The 15,987-nt window shown below is 41.8% G+C and overlaps 1 protein-coding gene across 1 annotated transcript in view; it reads left to right on the top strand.

The window, feature by feature from the left end:
• Positions 1 to 15,987, top strand: part of PCSK6 (proprotein convertase subtilisin/kexin type 6) — a 62,545-nt gene that overhangs the window by 39,086 nt on the left and 7,472 nt on the right. The window contains exons 13-17 of the mRNA XM_015811850.2: positions 2,858 to 3,037; positions 6,718 to 6,820; positions 7,518 to 7,714; positions 10,777 to 10,864; positions 13,946 to 14,049. Coding sequence (XP_015667336.1) covers positions 2,858 to 3,037; positions 6,718 to 6,820; positions 7,518 to 7,714; positions 10,777 to 10,864; positions 13,946 to 14,049 — 672 coding nt within the window. The remainder of the gene's footprint in view (positions 1 to 2,857; positions 3,038 to 6,717; positions 6,821 to 7,517; positions 7,715 to 10,776; positions 10,865 to 13,945; positions 14,050 to 15,987) is intronic.

The raw sequence follows: 15,987 nt of genomic DNA, 5'->3' as shown, positions 1-15,987 counted from the left end.
TGCCAGCCCGCGGGCCAGATGCATCATCAGGAAACCACACCCACCCCATTGCCGGCAATGGCGAAAAAGCTCTGATACGTTGCGCGATGTCACGTAACGTCACGAGTTTGACATGTCTGCCCTAGAGTCAGACATAGAGGAAGTCTTTATTTTTTCCCTCATCATGTTCAACAGGTTCTTGGCTATTATACCTGTCTAGGTTAGTGTCCAGAAGGAGCAATTATCAAGGGACAAGAAGGAATGCTTGTAAAAACGTCCTCTGGTTTTGCGAGATTCATTGGCAATAGTGACAAGACTGTCACCCTAAAAACCTTTCCTCTCCTATCCTCAAATTTGTTGACGTATTGGAACTCAATAAAGAAAAGAAGATTTTTTTTTCTGGCACATTTTAAAAAGGCATTTGTGTACTGGACAGACTTTGTATTTATCAAAGCAAATGTCTGCTCTATGTCACTGTCCTTTATTATAGCTTGCGGTCTTTCTGAGAGTGACAGTAATGACTGGTGATGAATTGGTGTTTGAGAAGAAGGCCTCACTGCTCCATGGAGTCTTCTTTCTGCCTGGTTTCTGGTCTCTTTCCCTAACAGAACTATAAATTATGTTCAGAAGCATCCCCCCCTCGCCCCCCCCCCAGTCTTTACAAAAGTCTAAAAAGCAACAGATATCTCCAATACAAATCCCATTAGAAAGCATCAAACTAATTTGTGCTGACAGGCAGATGCAAAAAAGCTATGTTGAAATGTAGGATTTTTTTTTTAATTGTTTCTGGACTTCCAGATCTTGGCGGTGGAAATTAAAAGGTGTAATTGCCCTTAGCTTCATGCAAACTATGCCAGGGTTTTGCAGTGGCACCAAAGGAGCTGAAATCCAGAACAATCATAACTTTGCCGGTGGTTCACTCAGGTAGCTAGAAGTATAAGCAAACAAGGTGAAGTAGATTGAAGAAGGGGGCAAACCAGAACAAGTGGAAAAGCTGGATAGAGCCCTGGAGGCTTTTGAAGAGCATATATTTCTCATTCCCCTGTAGCATAGCCTTTCCCAATCTGATATTTTTCAGAGTCCATAGGATTATGTCTCCCAGAATCCCAAGTACAACTGATGTAGGCAGCTCATTTGTAAGGACCCATGGATTTGTATGGTGGTGATGGAGATACCTCCACTTATCATCTCCCAAATGACTTATTTATTTTATTTATTTATTATTCGAATTTATATCCCGCCCTTCTCCTTGCGTACTCAGGGCGGCTGACAATCAATTAAAAACACCAATAACAATCACAAAATTAAAATTAATTAAAATGAAATATTTAAATTGTCTGATTTAAAATATGATTAAAAACCCCTCTAAAAACCCCTCTTAAAAATTGCCCTAGGCCAGTCCCGCTTGTTGGAATAGCCATGTCTTGAGGGCGCGGCGGAAGGAAGGGAGATCAGGGATCACCCTGATCTCTGNCACCCTGATCTCTGGGGGTAGCTCATTCCAGAGGGTGGGAGCTCCCACAGAGAAGGCCCTCCCCCTTGGGGTCGCCAGCCGGCACTGTCTGGCCGACGGCACCCTGAGGAGACCCACCCTGTGGGAGCGTACTGGCCGATGAGAGGTAATCTGTGGCAGAAGGCGGTCTCGAAGGTATCCTGGTCCGCTGCCATGGAGCGCCTTAAAGATGATAGTCAGCACCTTGAAGCGCACCCGGAAGGCCACCGGCAGCCAATGCAGCTCGCGCAGCAGTGGTGTTACGTGGGAGCGACGAGTCCCTCCCAACACCGCCCGCGCGGCCGCATTTTGGACTAGCTGGAGCCTCCGGGTGCTCCTCAAGGGAAGCCCCATGTAGAGAGCATTACAGTAGACTTGCCTTCTTTCTATACAGTGATCCTTTCAACAGCTGCTGGTGTCACAGATTTCCTAACTATCTGTATGTATATAATTGCTGAAGAGAACTGCTCTTCAAACAGCCCAGTACAGAATAAGTGTGTACATTGGTTGCAAATCACTTTTTTTCCAGTGCGGTTGTAATTTCAAAGAGTCACTAAAAGTAAGTAAGTAAGGCCAGGACTACATGTATTGAAGAGTCAAGCTATTCTCCAAAGCGCCTGAAGGCAGGACAAGAAGCAACGGATGGAAACTCATCAAGGAGAGAAGCAACCTAGAACTAAGGAGAAACTTCCTGACAGTTAGAACAATTAACCAGTGGAACCACCTGCCTCCAGAAGTGGTGAATGCTCCAACACTGGAAGTTTTTAAGAAGAGACTGGATAGCCATTTGTCTGAAATGGTGTAGGGTTTTCTGCCTGAGCAGGGGTTTGGACTAGATGACCTCCAAGGTCCCTTCCAACTTTATTATTATTATTATTATCTCCAGGGTTCCAGGAAAGCTCTAAAGATGGACTTTAATAAATATCGAAGAACTTGTTGACTGATCCTTATGCGTACATAACTCCTTTGCATTAAAAGGCTGTCACAGGGAAATAGGGGTCAACCTACTCTCCGAAGTAGAACAAGTAATGGATGGAAACTTATCAAGGAGAGAACCGGAATTAAGGAGACATTTCCTGACAGCGAGAACCATTAAGCAGTGGAACAACTTGCCTCCAGAAGTTGTGAGTGCTCCAACACTGGAGGTTTTCAAAAATAGACTGGACAGCCACTGGTCTGGAATGGTAGAGGGTCTCCTGTTTGAACAAGGGGTTGGATTAGATTAGAAGACCTTCAAGATCCCTTCCAACTCTGTTGTTTTGTTCTTCTGACCCTATACCATCTTGCATCTCTTTTCATGGGTTATTCATTCACTAACAGAGAGGATGTCTCAGCCAAAATTACTGCTCATGGAGGAAAACAATATTAACTTTTAATCTTTCCTAGGGAAGTTGAAAGAATGGAGCCTCATTCTATATGGGACGGCTGAGCATCCTTCCTCTAATGTCAGTACCCAGCACTTTAGGTCAACAATGCTGGACCCGCCATCTTTGGAAATGGAGCCTTCAAAAGTTGCTTTCTTCCAAAATCAGATGGAGATGCCAGAGGAAGAAGACGAATATACAGGTAAAATGCCCCCCAACCCTTTATTTCTTCTTTCTAGCTGTGCTTCTTGTGCACAAGGAGCTCTCCATTGTTTCTTTCCTTTGCAAAACTAGAACAGGCAGTCTAGGAACACCGAGCATGTTTACTTCGTGATTGAGCAATCAGCCACAAAGCGAAGCTTGGAAAGTCTCTTCTATGAATTTCCAAGAGGTTGTCTCTCTTACAAAATAATTAAAACCAGCACCAGGGCATTCCCTTTCTCCCCACAAATACAAATTTGGATAAAATGAGATCCCTTTCAGATTTCCAAGAAACTTGGTTTTGATTTAAACAACAGGGAAGTAGGAAAAAGGTTCTCGCATTGTGGGGGCCTGCATTGTTAGGCTTGGAAAGGGACGGGAAGGACTTTTTGAATTACAGGCACATCTGAAGTTGATTTCCGATAGTCAGAGTCAGACGATGGAGCTGCACAGCACCTTCTTGTGTCTCTCTGGTGGCTGCCTTGTTCAGAAGAGTGGAGACAGCAGCTAAAAAAGAAAACAAACCAACCAACAAACAAACATCCTTCATTTTTATACAAAGCACACTATTTCCATTTTCCCCCTGGCAAAGAAAATGATCAAACCACAACTGTTGGGAAACAACGTTGTAGCTGATGTAAAATGTCATTATATGATAGAACCACATGACAGGGCCAAAGTAATTAAGGGTCTTCTGAAAATTAGCCACTGTCTCTGTGTGAGTTGTGATCAATCTAGCACTAAACACACAAGCCTACTAGTGTGTTGACAGTATCCCAATCCTGCAAAAAGAGATGGAGAAGAAAAAAAACCAACTCAAAATGCAATGGCATTTTTCATGTTGTTCCAAGGAGAAACTTGGAGGCAGTGTGTTCCAGGAAAGACAGTCTTCTTGTCAACCCCTATACATAATGATGATCAGAGGCAGATCCTTGGTTTTCCAATGGAACCGTTGGCCTGTCCAAGTGTCTCCTGACCTTCCTAATCCAAAGGTGTCCCTGTAGAATTGAGCTCTTGAGGATGAAGGCTCGTTCTTTGAGCTTGTGAGTTGGTTTCCGAACGTTTCATTATTACCAGGCTAGGTAACATCTTCAGTGGAGTTTAGGAGATGTCAGGGTCAATGTTCTTCTGTTTATAAGGGCTTCGTGTAGTCAGTAGGTCTTGTGAAACCACCAAGCTTGGAGAACAAACTTTCACTCTTGTCCTACACCTGAGCTACAGATATTCACCACTATTGCAAATTGAGCTCTTCTTCTGCGGAGAAGAACACACTAAAATTGTCTGAGGCAGCCATGAAGGGTATGGAAGTAGCCCTAGGCCTAGACCAGGAGTCCCCAACCCCCGGTCCTTGGACCAGTACCGGGCTGCGGGATGCCAGCAACCAGTCTGCACAAACAAGCAAAGCCCTATCTGTGGGATGCAGGCAGAACACAAAACCATGTACCCTCCAGTCCGTGGAAAAACCTCTCTCCACGCAAGCGATCCCTGGTGCCCCAAAGGTTGGGGATCTTTGGCCTAGAGCATCAACTTGCTAAGAAGATTCTCAAAAGCTAATTCTTCAGGTTTAGCTCAAGTCTGCAGAGGGTCTAGGACAGGGGTCTGCAACCTTGACAACTTTAAGACTTCTGGACTTCAGCTCCCAGAATTCCTCAGTCCACCAGTCTTAAAGTTGTCAAGGTTGCAGACCCCTGGTCTAGGACAACTCGCCATGGCCAACGTGCCGCAGCCATCTCACTGTGGCCAACTTGACTCAAGACAAGAGTTGCACTAATATCAACAAATGGTGAAATAGAATCATTAAAGGATGTCAAAGGAAGAACAAAATGACAGGTGAATGACAAAAATTAAAGTATTTTTAAAATTCTTTTAAATAATTGAATTGAATTGTTGAGTTGTCCCGTGATAAGTTGACCATAGCACAGCGAGTTGTCCCATTCTGTCCGCAGAACCTCATAGACACAACCAAATCATTTTTTTTTTTTTTTGCAATAACAGAGAAGTTGTTTGATCAATTTTTTTCTGGGATTTTTTTAAAAATTATTCCCAGTCTAGTATATCTTTTAGTATTCCTACTGATATCCTACCAAGCCCTACCAGGCCAGATCTTGATTAGCTCATTCTGAAGATCCCTCATCCATCCTTAAACACTGATGAGATGGATAATCAGTGGGAAGGCAAGCAATAAAATTTAACTGAGCTACCTTATTACTGCAAAAAAAAAATCCTTCTTCGGTTCTTTGCTATAGATATATTTAGATAAATAGATTCTTTAAAAAGCTAAGACACAGGTTTGTCCACAGTTGATGGTGCCAATGGCAATGAGGATGCCAAGCATCCAACAGAGCAAGCCACTTTTATCCTTGGATCAGCTCAGATACATTTTATTGTTTACCAAAGATGAGATTCCTGCTTGCCCCATTTCATGCACAGATAAGTGCTCACTCTTAACTTCCATGCAGGAAGATTGATATGGATCTTTCTTCCATCTAGAACAGCAGGTGAGTGGGGAGAATGCAGGAGAAGAATAGCTTTGAGATGCAAAAGAAATGGAGCTAAAGCTGCAACAGATTTTTAAAAGGGCAGGAATAGGTTCAGGTCCCATAACCAGAAAACCCTTATTCATTCATCCTGAATTGTCAACACTGTCGGCTCATAAGAAAAGTTCTCCACATTAGGAGTCAGACATGTTGCACACAGAACCTCATAGTTACCATAAAGCAGTGATGGCGAACCTTTTAGAGACCGAGTGCCCAAACTGCAACCCAAAACCCACTTATGCATTGTCGAGTGTCGAGTGGGTGTGGCCCATTGGGTGGGTGTGGCCCATTGGGTGGGCGTGGCTGCGGTGGTAACGGCAGACTGGGTGAGACTAAAAAGTTCAATCAATCAATTCCAACTTTGCAAGATCTTTTTTTTTCCTGCAAGAAGTTGAAATTGACTGAACCTTTTTTTTTTTTTGGCACACGGCGACGGAGGCCTAAAGCGAAAAGGTTTTATAAAACCCAGCTGAAGGCCTAGGACTGGGGCGACGGCATGCGTGCCCACAGAGAGGGCTCTGAGTGCCACCTCTGGCACCCGTGCCATAGGTTCACCACCACTGCCATACAGTCATACTATTAGGACACAGGAGATTGACCAAACCCTAACAGGGGTTCACATAATTTTGTGGTCTCTTATTGATGTTATTTTGCAAGACCCAAGTCAATAAAAAGCTTAGCTGGAGCTGTGCAGCTTGTCAATTAAGTTAGCCAAAGGCTATAGCTATGATAAAGCATTAGCATATAAAGGGGGTCCTTGGTGGTCTCTGAGCTTGGTTGTTTTCTTGCAGACATTTCATTAGGTAACATCATCAAACCCCACTCCCTTCTAGCACTGATGATGTCCCCTAGTTTGGTAATGAAATGTCTGGAAGAAAACAACAAAGCTCAGAGAGCACCAAGGACCCCACATTTGAACCCTGAGCTACAAATATTCTCCTTTATGGGCATTAGCACATAGCCCAGCTGTCCCTGTCATTAGGTAGGGTAAAGCAAATGACTCAGGCCACAGATGTTTTGTGGGGAGATGGCATCAAGACCGTGGCATGGTTTTCCAGATATGTAGTGCTGGATGCCATTGTGTAGGTTGAAGTAGGAAGAGTTTTATATCTCTTCTTTCAACAGATCTGTCTGTCTCCCTAAGGTCTGTGTCATAGGGAATGTGGCGACCAAGGATGCGATGGTCCCAATGCTGATCAGTGCCTGAACTGTTTCCACTACAGCCTTGGAAGTGTTAAAACTGGCAGGTAATCAGCAGAAACGCCAGAAAAAGATGGGGTCGCTGGTGAGGGGTAGGCACAGAGCGGGTTCAATGTATTTTGCACAATTAGTTCCACATGCTAAATTTCTAAACACTAGCAACATGTTGTATGTCACCCATTCCCAACCAGTCCTCCAGGTACATTGTGGCTATTAACTCCAGATTTTTGATAGTTAATATGTCCACCACACAATTCCTTACTTTTTTTTTTAACATCAGTAGCTTCCTCTCTGACTGTGGGGCTGGCCTGAGAAGGAATCAGATTGATAGAAAAAACTACACTAAATTCTCCAGCTTCTCCTTTCTAACTCCATTTTCCAAGGCAGATTTTCCCAACTTGATGTCCACCAGACAGGTCAAACCATAACTCCCATAATTTTCAGCCCATGAAGCCGAACGTGGAGCTAATCCAATAACATCTGGAGGACATCAGGTTGATCTTTGGTCCAACATCCATTCTTGTGATCTTTGGTCCAACATCCATTCTTGTGATCTTTGGTCCAACATCCATTCTTGGGATCTTTGGTCCAAGATCCATTCAAGAAAGGGCGTTAATGTTTATGATGGAAGACATCACAGAAAGAATCTACGAGAGCTACTTTGCTGCTCTTCTTTGTTCGGCAGTTCTTGCCATCCTGGGTCATCTTTTGGTCTAATCTGGAACATTTGTGGACTTTTTCCAGGAAGTGTGTGAACTCCTGCCCTCCTGGCTTCTTTGGGGACAGTCTGCAACGCAAGTGCCGCAGATGTCACAGGGGCTGTGAAGCATGTTTGGGCAGAAGCCAGAACTCATGCACAGCCTGCAAGCGTGGTTATTATCACCACCAAGAGACAAACACTTGTGTGATGCTGTGTCCAGCTGGATTTTACTCTGATGACGGTAAGAAAGGGGGGTGGAAATGTATTTTTCTCCCTGAGGTGACATCTACAGTACAATCTACAATGGTTTCTCTCCTATTATAACATTTTAGGTGTCTTTTCATGAAGATGGCATGAATGAGTCCTGCACTGTCTCTGTTTTCCTTCTTCTTTCCCTCTTTCCTTCTTTCCTTCCTTCCTGCCTTCCTGCCTTCGTCCCTCCCTCCCACCGTCCCAATTATTTTTATGTATTTTTAATTGCATTCATCTTAGTGTACTTTAGTTGATCTCTTGCAAAACAATTCTAGAGTTACAATCATTAGCAGCAATATAAAAACACATTAACTAAGAGCCGTAATAGTTTTAAATCAAATAATTTGTCTTTTAATTGATTTCACATTTTTCAGATTGCCAAAGCTACCCCCGAAGCTCTCATAAAATTGAAGGAAGAGCATAAGACTTTCCAGCACGTTAAACAAAAGCTTGAAGTCTTTGTAGCAACTTTGGCTTTAAGAAGCGGTTTTGTTTTCATCCTTCCCCGAAAGTGAAATAGCTTCTAAAACCTTTAATGCTTGCACTCAATCTGTAGTTCCACTAATTGACTGTTGTCCTGCTTAGGGAGGGGAAAAATCAATCAATTTTGCTTTTGCTACATTGTAGGAGGGAAACAGGTCCGTCTATGGTGACAAAAAATAGGATTCTGGTAGTATCTTTTCCAAGTACAGGTAATCCTCGACGTAAAACAGTCCATTTAGTGACCATTCAGTTACATCATCACTGAAAAAAGGGACTTATGATCATTTTTCACAGTTACGACTTTTGCAGCATCCCCATGATCACGTGATCAAAATTCAGATGGCAACTGGTTCATAGTTATGACGGTTGCAGTGTCCCGGGTTCAGGTGATCCCCTTTTGCGACCTTCTGACAAGCAAAGTCAATGGGGGAAGCCAGATTCACTTAACAACCATGTTACTAACTTATCAGCTGCAGCGATTCACTTAACAACTTTGGCAAGGAAGGTCGTAAAGGAGGGCAAAATTCACGTAACAAATTCTGTCACACCGCAACCTAAATTTGGGGCTCAATTGTGGTTGTAAGCCGAGGACTATCTGTAACATTTTTTTCAAAAAAAAAGGCACAAGCTTTCATGAGCTACATTTCATCTCACCGGATTTATGGAGTAGCTAGATTGATGTAGGATTTACATTGGGGTTGAGATGGGGGATGGATGGATAGGGTAGATGGATGGATGGATGGATGGATGGATGGATGGATGGATGGATGGATGGATGGATAGATGGATGGATAGGGTGAATGGATGGATGGATGGATGGATGGATAGAGTAGATGGATGGATTGATGGATAGGGTAGATGGATGGATGGATGGATGGATGGATGGATGGATGGATAGGGTAGATGGATGGATAGGGTAGATGGATGGATGGATGAATGGATGAATGGATGGATGGATGGATGGATAAACGGAAAGATGGTCAGGCAGAGGGCAAGACAGGTTGGCTATGCATATGTAACCTACACTGAGAGCCAGTTTGGTCTAGCGGTTAAAGTACAAGCTAGAAACTTTGAGTTCTAGTCTTGCCTTAGGCATTAAAGCCAGTTGGATGATTTTGGGCCAGTCACCAGGAGATGGTGAGTTCTAGTCCCGCCTTAGGCATGAAAGCTGGCTTGAGCCAATTACCAGACGACTAGTGAGCTCTAGTCCTGCCTTATGCACGAAAACTGGTTGGGCCAGTCCCTCCCTCTCAGCCCAATTCACCTCACAGGGTTCTTGTTGGAGGGAAGATAAGAGGAGGAAGGAGTATTAAGTATCACCACCACTTTGAATTATATATAAAAATAATAAAGGGGTGATCTAAATAAGTATCTGCATTATCTACCTGTCTTCCTCTCCTTCACCCCACCTGCCCTCACTCATCCCAATGTACATCTTACATCCGTCTGGCTAGTATATGCATTTGATAAATGGAGCTGTCCCTTATTTCTTCAGTTGATGCCTTTTAATACGTAGCTGGAAAAGGTGCTTTTTGTGACATGTTTCCCTTTTCCCATCTGAAACTAATTCTGCTTCAGGTCTGCGTCAGTTTCCTTTTTGTTTTTGTTGTTTTTTCTGCCAGCACAAAGGGCAGTTTCTATTTATTTTAGTGCTTTTGCAAGCAATTTTCCCTAATGTGCACAATTTGGACAGGCGAAGTGCTTTGACAACGTTTCGAGAAATACACATATTGTTGCAGAAGTGTGTTTTAGCTAGCATGTTGGGTTAACCTGGGCAGTTTTCCCTCCCACAATTGTTCCTCACTGATTAAAATAGGAGATCTGGGGACTGATCAAGGAGAACTAGGGTTGATTGATTGACATGCTGCAGGATTACTGAATCCAGCATTTAAATAAATGCTATTTCTAACTGCAAATGAAGAATCCCAAATGATGCAACTAGACTAATTTAATCAATGGGATTGAATAGTACTATGGATTTGACGCCAAAAAGTTGGCTTGCAGGGATGTCAATATATAATATCTATATGCAGCTTTTTAAAGTATATTCTGAGGATGCAGCTCCTTTAAAGAGTTACATATCCACCATCCATGTCCTTATATGCTATGCAGCAACGTGCTGGATTCAGATAGAAAGTGTTGCTTAACCTTATTAATCAAGACATTGATTTAATCTCCTGCCAGTCTGAGATGGGATGAGGAATGTTTCGGAAACTTTGCAATAAAATCTGAAAAGCATCAATGGCTTTAAAACCAGCATTTTAAATTAATTGACTTGGGTTTTGAACATTTAAGGTAGGCTTGCCAAAGTTGAGAATTTCTCCCAAATGAAAAGGTCTAGGAAGTGATATATTTTAAGTTGAAATGACTAGTTACCGTAGTTATTTCTGTCATCCAGCCTAATTTTTTTCTTTTTTTTTTTAAAAAAAGTACCCTTATTGTTCAGTGCCAGGTGGTTTAACTTGCCATTAAATTCTGTGTAAGTCATAAAATGTGACATCTGCAATTACGCGTTCCTAATTTCTGGAATTCCTTTTCACTTTGGCCTCTTCTCCCTACCCTGAAAAGGTCAAAGACGTTGTCAGAAATGTCATCAAAACTGTAAGAAATGCTTTGGAGAAATGGACAAATGTTCTGTTTGCAAAGATGGATTCAGGTGAGTAGTAGCTGGTGAAAGAAACAACGCAAGGGTTTCAGAAGTTATTGTAACCCGTTGCTAGAAACTACAGTAACACTTCAGTTTCAGCTGATTGAACAAAGAAAGGGAGATGCCAAAAATTGTTATGGACTGTTGACCTCCTTCCTGGATCTCCTGTAAATATCACAAAGGGGTATGTGATGTGATTTACAGTTTATGTGTTCCCATCATTTCAAATGTCAGTCTTGTCTAATCTCTCTCTCTAGTAACGTTGGATGAAAATCCCAGAATTCCAATTCACGTTTACAAGAAAATTTGCAAATAGTTGCAGTATACAGATTATTCCAAAGAGGAAGATTTGTTTTCCTCACTGCTGATAACATTTGTTGTAGGTTTTGGGTTGGGGACAATTTTCATCAGAAGGCACAAAAGGGTTTAGCTCTATATTTCCTGACTCTGATAGAGCCATTGATACATTCAGGTGTATGAATGGAATGGAATGGAATGGAATAGAATAGAATAGAATAGAATAGAATAGAATAGAATAGAATAGAATAGAATAGTCACTTTAAATGTACACTAATCAGCGTACATTAAAATGAGATGTCATTGCATGCAGCTCTCAAAAAATAGCATTATGCATATACTCACACACACACACATATATGACACACAGAAACATCACAGTAGTTTGACTGTACACTTTAAATGTACATTAATCAGCATACATTAAAGTGATTTCATTGCATACAGCTCTCAAAGGGTAACCACTTCCAATATACACTGCATAAACATGACAAAATAATAATAATAATTATGCATTTACCGACATACACACACATATATGACCCAGAGAAACAACACAGTCTAGTTTGGGTGTATACTTGGAAATGGTTTTAAACTTTTATAGACAATTCCCAGCACCAAGTAACAAATTTCTATAAAATAAGGGAAGTGCGATTTCGCACGATATAAAGTGGCATTCGAGAACACATTTTAGTAAGTAAAAATTGATGCAGAGGAACTTTGGCAGGCAGCTCCTATATATTTATGCCCTCTCTTTAGATGAGAGGACATGGACGGTGTTTGAGGTGGCTTATAGGGGGGAGAGAGAGAGAGAGGGCTGATGGATGGAGGCAGGATACACATTGCTTATTGTAGGAGTAGATTATCTTTTTTGGATCAGTGTAAATTTAGTGGTTTGAAAGAAACTATTATGTGCGTTCTCAGTAAATGGCCATTTAGGATGGCATAGCTAAATACAAAATATCCATCAGTTGCGAGGGAGACTTTCTCAGCTGCTGCTAGCAGTTGGCTGACCTTGTCTGGTCTTGGAGACCAAGCAGGACTGAAGCCCTAGGTAGTCAACAGAGCAGAGATGGAAATCAATTTCAGCTTTTCACAAACTCAGTTCCACTTCCAGTAGGCAACTCAGGCTTAACATACTTGACGTTGATAGATAAGTTTGTCATTGCTGAGAAGAAAGATGTATGCAGGTAGAAGATCTGCCCATTCAAAAAAACATGGAGGTCAAGCCATATATATGTCACTCCCAAGCTTTCAGTCCTGGGTCTTTTCTTCTGTTGTTTTCAGCCAATGGGTTCTTGACTATTCTTGGGCTTCAGTGCTGGAGATATTTGCTTCATGTTTACTTAATTGTTCTCCTTGGCCTGAGAATCATTGGTTTCTGTCTTGCCAACTTCACTTCTCATGTTAGAACTTAGTCAGAAGACCATCAGGAAATCCCAAAAGAAGGCAATCATGTATTTTTTTTTACTGCCGTACTGTTGCTAAGAAAACAGCATCCAGTGGTGCCCGCCAGGAATCAGAACTAACAAGATGATGCCTTGCTAGATCTTCTCAGTTTCTAGTGGGTCTCTCTCCCATCTCTCCAGCTTCTCTTGGACATGCTTCCGGAGAACGTCTTGGGATGAAGCTATCCATCATTTTTCACATCTAAGAATGCTTCCCTCTTTAGAAGGGGAGCTTTTCATTTAAATTATTTTTAAATCACTGGGATGTGAAACAACAAATTGAACAGGACACCTGAGGGACACCAAGGAAGGCATATTAATCCCTGTCTGCTCATTCTTTAATTATCTCCACAACCATTGGGCATTTTTTTTTCTTTCCGTGGGGAGGAATCAACTCCTGGCTGTGATTCCCCTTTGTTCTGATGGACAAACCTGCCCTCCTGTTACTGGAGTAAACGCTATTTTGATGATTCCCCCTTCAAGTCCGCATAATAAAGCTCCCAAATTATTTTGGCTAGCTTCAGAAACAAATAATGCAAGGCAGCCCCAAATGAAACGAGGAAGATGGGATAGAAATATACATTTTTTTTCCCAAGGAAGCAAAAAAAATGTCAGACACCAAAAGGCTGAACTGAACAATTTGTTCAGTGGGAAGCCCAACGCTTCTTTGCAGGATTCATTGAGAAGATAGTAATTGGACTGACGTGACTGCTTCAATAATGGCACTTGGGCAAAAGTTGAAAATTATAACTCAGAAGATGAACCAATGCATGGGGTCAGCAAAAGTAGCTTCCCTTGGCTGCTGTCTGCACAGTGTTCCCTTTTATTGTTCGCTCACCTTTTAGGCTTAGCAACATTTTGCCAGCAATGTTCCTGTCTTCTTTAAAAAAAGAAAGAAAGAAAGCAGGTGGTTTGTCATGAGAGTCAGCTGTCAATCACACATACAGTGGATGTGCCACATGGATACATAAGGCATTTTTCCCCAACTTTAATAACAATAGCACTTAAACTTACATACTACTTCGTAGAGCTTTTAAGCATGGTTGGGGTGTTATCTGTGTTTTAGTTTCATGAACCATTTGGTGAGCTTGTGGTTCCCTGTGCAGGGATCGTGCAAGTCCAGCAAATGGACCATACCAACTGATGAGAAGATAAATCTGAGAGATGCTTTGAACAGACGGTCTCCTGATTAGTGAAAGAGCTTGTTGGATTAGCAGCTCCTCCTAATCTTTAGCTACTCTTTCTCCTAAAGATTTTCGGCTATCTAAGCTCTATTACTAAAACGTGTTGTTTTTTTCCCCTTTTCTATTTTGCTATCAATGTTTTTCCACGCTTTCCTTTACAGCCTCATGGACAACAACTGTGTTTCAGGGTGCCAGCAGGGCATGTATCTGAAAAAGGAACTTTTGCAATGTGATGGCTGCCAGTCGGACTGCAGGACTTGTACAGGTAGATTAACAATCACCTAGGTCTCTAGATACGCTTCATCTAAATCAATAACTAGCAGGTGAGGGAGAGGAGAAATAAGAAGGAATTAAGTAGGGTTTTTTTTCCACTAAAAGCCCCCAAACCAGGTGAGGTATACCTAGTCTGGTAATTAAGGTTTCATTCTGAGTGTGTCATGAAAATGTAGCCTTCACTAATCATTCTTGGTGGCAGATCCATCGTGCTAGGATTTCAGAATGTTCAAGTTGATTTGAGAGGCTGCCACAAAGAAGAGGGGTGATTTGCCTAAGCACCAGAAGGCAAGATAAGAAATAATGGAGGGAAACCAATCAAGGAGAGAAGCAACCTAGAACTAAAGGGAAATTTCCTGACAGTGAAAACAATAAACCAGTGGACCAGCTTGCTTTCAGAAATTGTGGGTGCTCCATCACTGGAGGCTTTTAAGAAGAGACTGGACAGCCCCTTGTCTGGAATGGTATAGGGTCTCCTGCTTGAGCAGGGGGTTGGACTAGAAGACCTCCAAAGTTCCAACTCCGTTATTCTGTTATCATCACCTGGTCCAGGATTTATACTAGACTGCAAGAAAAAGAGAGAATTGTAAAACAAAGCATAAGAGCCATTTAGTTAATGCATAGGACAACATCTGACATCAATTTGCCCATCACATATACTTGTTTGAGATGTGAAAACAACTGCAATCATGGTTGATAAACATCGCACTATGTATTAACTCAGCCAGTAGTGATTTATTCAACAAACTATCGTTAAGCAATCCTTGGCTTAGCATGTATTAATCCGGCTTATATCTTTTAAACTTAGTTTGTGTCCAACAACTTGAGGCTGTTAGTGTCCTATCAACTCTCAAGGAAGAGCAATTGATTCTTTATTACTTCTGACTTGTCAAGAAAATCTGGATTCTTTAAGCATTTTGTGGTGCTTAAAGTACCTGTTCTGAGCATTACCTCAATGAAATTGAACTTTTATTTAGGATTTAATTAGAGAAAGTGGTTCCTGATATATGCTCTGTTCCATTATGTTTACAAAATACTGGTTTTGTCTTTTGTCTTTTTTATTATTTTGGAGTATTAAAATTTGTGCTTCTGCTTTAAAGAAAGAAATCTTGCCTTTTCATGAGTTTTAATGGGCAGCATTCAGTGTGTGTAAGAAGTTATAGTTCAAAAGAGCTGTTGAGTGTCAGAACTTCAATCTTACATGGCAAACATCTGGAGCCTTCTTTTCAAAATCCACAAGCAATAATTTAGCAGCAAATACATGCAACCCTCAGGCAAGATTGGGCTTACTGAGAACTGGATGTCTCCTCTCTCCAGGAAGTTTAGCCGCGGTCTAAAATAACTTCAAAAAAATTCTAAATTCCCAAGATTCAATCCCTATCCAATCCAAATTCTGACATGTCCCTGATTTTATAATAATAATAATAATAAAGTTGGAAGGGACCTTGGAGGTCATCGAGTCCAACCCCCTGCTCAGGCAGGAAACCCTATACCATTTCGGACAAATGGCTGTCCAGTCTCTTCTTAAAAACCTCCAGTGTTAGAGCATTCACCGCTTCTAGAGGCAGATTGTTCCACTGGTTAATTGTTCTAACTGTCAGGAAGTTTCTCCTTAGTTCTAGGTTGCTTCTCTCTTTGGTTAGTTTCCACCCGTTGCTTTTTGTCCTGCCTTCAGGCGCTTTGGAGAATAGTTTGACTCCCTCTTCTTTGGGGCAGCCCCTGAGATACTGGAAGGCTGCTATCCTGTCCTCCCTCGTCCTTCTCTTCATTAAACTAGACATACCCAATTCCAGCAGCCGTTCCTTTTATGTTTTAGCCTCCAGTACCCACATGTTCATGTGTAAGTGGTTCCATATTCTCAAGCAGAATTATTTTTTTTCTGAAACACCAGCTTCTGTTCATTGCACCCTCATATCTTGTAGTTAGAGAA

Source organism: Protobothrops mucrosquamatus, unplaced genomic scaffold (assembly GCF_001527695.2).
Source record: "Protobothrops mucrosquamatus isolate PMUCROS unplaced genomic scaffold, P.Mucros_1.0 scaffold53, whole genome shotgun sequence".
NCBI lineage: Eukaryota > Metazoa > Chordata > Lepidosauria > Squamata > Viperidae > Protobothrops > Protobothrops mucrosquamatus.
This window is presented reverse-complemented; position numbering and strand designations above follow the sequence as displayed.